We start from the raw sequence: 8,868 nt of genomic DNA, 5'->3' as shown, positions 1-8,868 counted from the left end.
TCAGTTCTGGTTAGTCTTTAGTTGCTGCAGGGAATCGGCCGATATCTTAAAGGCCTTAGAGAGAACTTCATCAGGAATGTTAGACCCAAAGAGGTTCTTTGGAAGCGAGACCGTGCCAGCATTGGAGCTTGCAAAGGCCGACACGGCAACAGCCTTGTTGACCTTGTCGAAGTTAGCTTGGTAGTGAGGCAACCCCTTAGGAAAGACGAACACGTCACCCTTCTGCAACACATTCTTGAAAAGCTTTCCGTTGGTGTCTGTTGTACCAACGGTCAAGGCACCATCGACGACAAACAGTATTTCAGCTCCCCTTGGGTGGGTGTGGGGAACGTTCACAGATCCTGCTTCGAATTGAAGCAACTCAAGGGATACTCCCATGCCATTGAGAGCTGGGAAGTCCCTTACGGACACAGTTTTACGGCCAAGGCCATTGGGGGAAGACGGTGCACCACCTCGCAGGCCGGTGTAAGTGAAGAATACTCCATCAAGCTTGCTCTCGTCAATGCCATCGGGGATGGAAAAGTCAGAGACTAATTCGGGGTCGGCAGCATGGACTTGTGCAATGAAGATGAGTGCTAGTGCTGAAAGAATTGCAATAGATTTTGCCATCTGGGCTGGAGAGCCAAGGGGGGTGTAGTAAGAGTAAAGATGGTAGAGGGGTTGAGGGTTAAGGGTGGAATGGAATGGGTTGTGAAGAGGGAGACTATATATATATATAGGAGAAGAGTTTATGAGAGGGTATGTAAATAATGGAAGTGGTCTTTCTCTTTGTCACCCATTAAGCTTACTTAGTGGGTTTCATGGTCATTTAGAACAAGACACTACTAACTAGGGTGATTAGAAACTTATTAGTGTTGAATTGGGTTACACTAAGCACCAACCCAAATCTCAATGGGTAAAAATGAAATATGCAGGCAAAACTACATCATAATGTACTTCAAATGCTGAACCAAACTTGGTAGTGGAAGTGCACAAAGCATCAACCCAATCTCCATGATAAAAAAAAAAAAAACAAAAAAAAGAGAAAAGAAAATAAAGGATAATTAAGAAGTTGGATACAAAAAATTGTCCAATACCCATCATTTTTGGGCCACATGTAAAGTTTGATGCTCAGCAACAGGCATACCACGGAATTGAGAGAAAAAAAAGATTTCCTAGAGATAAGTACATATTTTCTAAGGATACATTTCATTTTGGGAATTTTTTGGATGGGACTATCCTATCGTATTGTAGTTTGGTTAATGGAGAGCCTTGAATCCTAACAGGTTTAAGAATTTATAAGAAAAATTGGAAGCAGGCTATGTTACTCTTACTACCAGGTTAACTAATGCTTATGGACGTCCCACGCAGAGGGTAAATTGACCATAATTGGTTATTTGGCACATGAGGTAACAGCCAATAGCCGATTATCGTTCCACGTGACACAGCCGAAAACACAGATTTCCCAGAGATCAGCCTAGGTATTTAGTGATTAGTATACTTCTTTTAGGGGATACATTATTATTATTATTATTTTATTTTTGGGAGAAGGGGAGATGGAGATGAAAAGATACAAGTTTCCTACTGATCAGTAATTTTTCTAGTGATTCATATTTAATGAAATCCTAGGAATATTTTTCCAATTTTAACCATATGCTTGGAGACCAGAATTTATTTAAACCCAAGCCCAGGATTGTTAATCAAAAGGTAAGCCTATTCCACCCATTCATTTATTGGGCCCTTACGTAGGAACAGATCTATAAATAAAGCCCAATAGTGGGTCCATACTTTGTACCATTTATGTGGCTCCCTACTTCCTGATTCCAACGTCGAACATTAGTTTCCTAAGGATTCTGTATTTCTCTTCCCATATTGGTCTATCTCTTTCAGACATCATGGTATCATAAAAAAGTACTGTTAGGAAGGATATAGGCTACACAATACGACATTTCTAATGATTAGTAAAATAAAATAACAACAGATATTGAACTCGACACTCGGAATCATATTCTTAAGTTATTCACTTCTTACTCAAAGGTGAATTCAAATTTTTTATAGAATAATGATTTTCTGACTCCCCCTCTGGCATACTCTCACCCCTCCCCAGATACTTCCTTGGCATGGTAGTGCATAGAATCATAGATTTTTTCTTCGGGATACACAATTGCACATAATTATGGGGATGTACGTAATTATGTATCCCAATGAAAATAATCTATGATTCTATGCACTGCCACACAATGGGAGTAGAAAGGGAAGTATGTCAGAGGGGGAATCACATTATCACGACTCTTTGTTATAAGACTCTAACGAAGCATCTCAAGAACACAACAAGCCCAATCTCTTGCTCTTTATCACTCTTCGGTGATTTATAAAATCGAATATTTTCCACAGACCCATGATAGAGAACTTGGAGGGCCATGGTGTCTAATGAATGATTAAATATAAAGAGAAATACAAGTTTCTTAGGAATCAATACATATTTTCCATGTACTAATTTATTTATACATAAGATAGAATGATTGTCCCCCCTTCTTTAGCACCCCATAAAAAGTAGATGAGATTTAATCTCATAACTCATCTCGATGACAACTTTCAACTTCATTGTATTTTCCCTTCTCTTCACTTCTATCAATATCTCCAATTTTATTGCTTTTCCTCTTCTTATCCCTTCAACTTTATATACTACCTTCATTTTTCTCCTACTTTTCTACTAACACACCTAAATCTTTATTATCATTCATTTTCTCTTTTTTTGGTTGTAATATTCTTCCAATTTTATTACCTTTACTCTTATACCTCCTTGACCCCAAGAGGATGTTTGTACTAAGAGGCAAATGCAAAATCTAGCGTACATAATAAGACGGGATAGTTATTCCTCATCCTTAACAACATATAAAGTATGGTTAAAATTTAAATTCATAATGTATCAATAACAACTTTCAAGTTTGTTTCTTTTTCTCTTCTCACTCTTTACAATAATATCCTTCAAACTTTATTACATTTTCTCTTCTACTATTCTTTTCAAGACTATCCCTTCAACTTTTTATACTATTTTTCCTCTTCTCTATTTTTTTTTCTTAGACACTTCCAACTTTATTGTCTTTCATCTTTTCTCCTTGTGGACACAAGATTTTCATTTTCGAATATCTCAATCACTTTGGGTTTGGAGTTGCCACTATTCTTTTTGTAAAAGGGTATGAATGATCATCCGTGATTGAAGAGAATGAGTGTTTGATTAGAGAGGAGGGATGTGGGTTTGACTTGTGAGAATGAATTTGTAAGGAATGATGAGAATAAATTAGAGGAGGGTAATGAATTGATATGATTTTTTAGAGAAAAGGTGATGGGGGTAGGTTGTTAGAGGGAGGTGAGTTGAGGTGGTGACATGTGTCCCAACTTGATGATCTTAGTTGATTGGCTATGATGTTGGGTTTGGGTAGATTGGTTGGGCTTGGATTATTGGGTTTTGAAGTCAATGGTTTAGGTGGTAGGTTGGGCTTGAGTATAGTAATGGGCAGTAGGTAGTGGGTTGAATAATTATGAGGATGAGTTGAGAAGTGTAGAGGTGGGGTGAGATAGGTTTGGGTCCATAGGCCACGTGGGAAGGGTTTTGGACCATTTATTAAAAGAAAAATAAGATTTTTTTTTAAGGTTTGGGCTTTGAGGCCCATTCCGATTTTGATAGATTTTGGGCATTTTGCATCAAGGGTCTGGTCAAATTTGAGTGTCTATACTCCTTTCTAATAATACTCCTCCAATTTTATGTCTTTCCTCTTCGACTTTATTTGCCTCAAAGAGGATGTTGTGCTAGTGGGCATGGGTAAAATCTTATTAATTTAGGGCTGGGATTGGGGACAACTATTTATTACAACGTTGTTTACAACTCTCACATGTCGTACCTTTTACAAGACCTAACGGGTTGTGTGTGTGTGTAATTATAATTATCTTCACATCTAAGTTATTTGTTGCATACTTCAATTTTCTAGAAAAATATATTAGTTTACTTCTCTTTATTAGAGTATTAATATAAGAGTATTTTAGTACTTTCATCTACTTTTATTTTGGGCATTTATGATCAGGTCCCATAAAGTCTATTATGAGACTATGATTGCATAGAAATTATCCACATTAGATTGGTACTTTGTCCCAAATAAATACAAATTATACAAATATGCCTAAATCAATGAGCTAATAGCATTTCTTACTATTTGTAAGTAAAAAGGGCAAAATTTGAAGACAAATATTTTTGTAATAATTTTTTTACTATGTTCAAGATAAATTAGAGCATCCAACCAAAGCACGGATCCCAATGCTACCATGTCACTGGACCCTTGTGGGGTGCCGTGATAATCTTGAGAAATTGTGCCTTAAGATTTGTGTTGAACATTCTAGACTCTTTGGCAGTTACAACAGTAGATCCTTCTCCAATCAACTATCACAAAAGACGACCAAAATTGAGGGGTTGTCCCAATGAAAGGGCTCCATTTTCTTCTTCTTAATTTCATTATGTATTTTTTAGTTTTTCCTTGAGAGAGAGAATTATTGTAGAAGTGGGAGCTCAAATATTATTTTTTTCACCTTTATTATTTAATTTATCTTTGTAACACCTTTGTAGTTGATCATACCTTCAAGTTTGGGAATCAAATTGCAACATAGAATTATCTCATTATCTTCTCCACCATATTTTCTCTGTTTTACTATTGCTGCAATTTGTTCCTTGCAATGATCGGATAGACTCTCTATAGAGAGATCAATGATGTCGGAGTGAGTCTTCTTGATCTTGTTTAAACAATTTTATATTATATGTTTTAATTGTGCTTGTGTAAAGTTTATAAGTTTGGATTATCAGATTCATATTAATTGTTCTCACTTTGATGATTCATACTTAGATGAGATCAAATTTAATCATACTTAATAACAACTTGAGATAGAAATCCGATAATACCACCTTGATTCAAGATTCACACACATTTTCGGATTCATCTAAGAGAATTAATCGATTTATCCTCTAATCCATGAACAAGAGTTTGTTACGTGGATTGAGATCGAATTAGAGTTGCTCAGTTTGTTAAGTTGGCTTGCAAAGGTTGATTTGATCTTTTTAGTTTCTTTTACATTACTTTAAATTCGTTTCTTGCTTTAATTTCATTCTACTTCTTAGTTGCAATTTATCTACTCTATTTTTAATTTGTTTTTAAATCTGTTTTGGTTTTGAATTGAAAGAAGATCCGAATCAACTATTATCCTTGTGGAACAAACTTTACTCACTAAAGTTTTATTTTAATATTTGTTTAATTTTACATCTGCAATTAAACTACAATTCGATCAATTTATACAAGTCCTCTTTATAATTTCTGGAGATTAAAATCTTGAATCACCAAACATAGTACTTCATTTATTTTTCTCTTCTTCTCCTCTTGTTCTAGGGTTTGCTATTTTATCATGGTGTTAGAGTACCGATTCTAGGGTTCTAATGTTTGACACTTTGCATCTCTTCCCTTCAATGAACTTCAAACTGCAGCAGCCAATATCAAATTGTTTTGAATCAAATCGCTGTAGTCCTTGAATTGATTTAAAGCATATCATCTTTAACAACACCTCAGTTTTAAGTCATAAATAAAAAATTCCCTTCAATTCAAATATATCTCATCGATTGCAACAACTTATAGTTCCAATTGCACTAACCACAATATGATTTTAGTAGAACTTAGTTCTTATGAACCCTACGTGACTTATAGAGAAGAACACCATCTTGTTCAATTCTTGATGGCTTTTTATGATGATTTTGAGGTAATTTGAGGCTTCATTCTCCATCATAGTCCTCTTCCTATTGTTGATTATGTTTTATTGACTGATAGGGACATGAATCTTGCATCTCCACTCGACAATATGGGACATGCCATGAGTTGGCATTTTGTTAAATCCAGAGCTTCCATTGCCACACTAACTTTTGCTAATGCTACCCTAATATGAATTGGGGTGATGTTAGCAAAAGTTGGTGTGACAATAGAAAAAAATTTAAGACTTATAGTAAAACTAACGACCAACATTGCATGATTAAAGGGGTAAATTCGACGCCAAGCTCCATCAGATATAGTCTTTTTTTTGCATAGTATTTAAAGGAGTTGCATCAAATTTATCCTTTTTTCAGGTAGTGAAGGGTTTCCTACCTTGTGTATTCAAAATGTGATTGTCTCTTTACTTACTTAGTTGCACGTTGCGAAGCTTTTGTGGGGTTGAGAAGCATTACGCTAGGGATACGGGAGAACCATACTAAAAAGAAGAAAAGAAGAAAAGAAGAAGAAGAAGTTGCACTAGAAAGTAGATCCGAATTGGATCCATTCAAAGGCCCCACAACGCCAATATGATGAAAAATTTACCAAAAAAACAAAACTGAAAGAGAAATGTAAAAAAAAAAAAAGAGTGAGAGCGGATCGGATACCATGAATATTCTTTTAGAAGAATACAAAAAATACACTAATACGGATGCGAAAATTCAGACATATGCCATAAAGTAAACCATGACATCTCTTATATAATTCTTATGAATTCATCATGCTAATCTTTTAGTTTTAAAATGGGAATCCAATTGTCGTTATCATGATAATTAGTGATCTGATTTTATATTTGTTGTAGTTGATAGCTAGAGTTTGACTTTATTCTTATTTGGTCTACTATAATTTATACATGCTAATTTGAAAATTGAAAAGTTGACTCCGACTCAATGTCCATTGGATCGAGTCAAGTTGCAAACTTGTGACTTGATTTGGACGACTCAATTAAAAATATATAAATATATAAATATATAAATATTTAAAATATAATTCTAATATTTTGAATAAATTAAAATAAATTTTTGTTTACCAAATTAGTGTAAGGGACATGTAAGTATATCAAGATCTAATTTAAATATGCTTATCTATGTGGAAGAGATCTATCTATAAATTACAAGTGTCAATTAACTAGTTGGTAAAGTCTTTGGGTGATGATATCATAGACTTGGATTCAAATCCCACTAAAACCGATTAGTGAACTCATTAAAAATAAGTTTATCGATAAAATAAAAAAAAAGAAAAAGAAAAAAAGATCCATCTATAAATGGATCTAGATTATCCTTTGTAAAGATATCAAAATCTAATCTAGATAGTTACCTATATATATATATATATATGGACAAAGATCAACCTATAAATTGGTCTAGACTATCTTCCATCCGGATGGATGTCTTTGAATAATGAGTAGCTAGCTGAATGACTCAATCAAGTCTTTTTACCCAACTCGGCCCAATTTCAAGTTGACAAGGCTGAGTTAATGAGTTGAGTCAATAATTTGTTGGGTTGATTCAATAAGTTGGTTTCATCAACATAGGATTCGAGTCAGCTCAAAATCTAGTGAAGTCGACTCTTTGTGTTTTAGAAATATGATGAATGCTAGTTATAGAGTTCCATCTCCTAGGTTAATCCTTTTCAAGTTACCAGGCAAACCTCACTATTGCATTTTTATTACAAAAACGCTCCTAGAGTTCTAACAACTCTCGGGAAACATCACTTTATCAAGTTTGTTATCTATCAAACCTTAAAGTGAGATCCCTATCATTTTAAAAAATTAAATATCAATCATATCTTCAATTCTTTAAATCAAATATCTATTAATCCTCTCTTTTCTCTCAATATTTATTCTCTCTCAAAACCATGAATCAATATACATAATAAATTTTCAAGTTTATCAAGTTTAAAAACTCTCGGGGAACATCGCTTTATCAAGTTTGATATCTATCAAACCTTAAAGTGAGATCCCTAGCATTTTAAAAGATTAAATATCAATCATATCTTCAATTCTTTAAATCAAATATCTATTAATCCTCTCTTTTCTCTCAATATTTATTCTATCTCAAAACCATGAATCAATATATATAATAATTTTTCAAAATATGGGTTAGAAGTTTTGGATTGAGTTGATTTTATGTGAGGATGATCTCTATGATGAGAAGATCATCCTCACAAAAAATCAGCCCAATCTAAAACTTCTAAATGCATCAAAAAAGCTTTACAAATTATTGGTAAAAAATCGACAGTCTACATTCTAAATCACTTTTGATGGGGTTAGAAGCTTCAGATTGGACTGATTTTTTGTGGGGATGATCTTCTCACAAAAAATCATCTCAATCCAAAATTTTTAACTAATATTTTGAAAAATGATTGTTTTTATTACTTTTGTCCCTTGAATGCCCCCAAATATATAGGGTTGGGATCCGTTGACTCCTAAGAATGACTCATGAAAAAAACACATGATCCCAACCCTTTATACACAAAATCCAATGGTTTAGATTTATAAATATCTTGATAACACAAATCTTAGAGATACTTATCCCAAGAATAAATCTCAACCATTGGATTTTACATTTAAAGGTTTGGGATTATGTGTTTTTTTTTCATGAGTTGTTCTCAGGAGTTAAGGGATCCTCACACACACACACACACACACACACACACATACATACACACACACACACACATATATATATATATATATATATATATATATATATATATATATATATATATATATATATATATATATATATATATATATATATATATGAGAGTGGCGTTAGGAAGCCCTAACGAGAGCCAAACATTTTTTCAATATATGGGTTAGAGGCTTTAGAATGGGCTGATTTTTTGTGAGGATGATCTCTATGATGAGATCATCTTCACCAAAAATCAGCCCATTCCAAAACTTCTATCCTCATCAAAAGTGATTTATAAATTTGGATGGTCCATGATTCTTCAACTTGTAAGTTAGGGTTAAAAGTTTTGAAATGAGTTGATTTTTCGTGAGGATGATCTTTATTGTGAAGAGATTATCCTCACAAAAAATCAGCTC

At 33.8% G+C, this 8,868-nt stretch overlaps 1 protein-coding gene across 1 annotated transcript; it reads right to left on the bottom strand.

The window, feature by feature from the left end:
- LOC147386121 (germin-like protein 9-3) lies at window positions 1-609 on the bottom strand. The gene has a single exon (XM_086423296.1). The coding sequence runs from the start codon at window positions 607-609 to the stop codon at window positions 1-3; it is 609 nt and encodes a 202-aa protein (XP_086279422.1).
- Between the last annotated feature and the right edge of the window lie 8,259 nt (window positions 610-8,868).

This window comes from Akebia trifoliata, chromosome 14, assembly GCF_017979445.1.
Source record: "Akebia trifoliata isolate Shusen 1 chromosome 14, ASM1797944v1, whole genome shotgun sequence".
Lineage (NCBI taxonomy): Eukaryota > Viridiplantae > Streptophyta > Magnoliopsida > Ranunculales > Lardizabalaceae > Akebia > Akebia trifoliata.
This window is presented reverse-complemented; position numbering and strand designations above follow the sequence as displayed.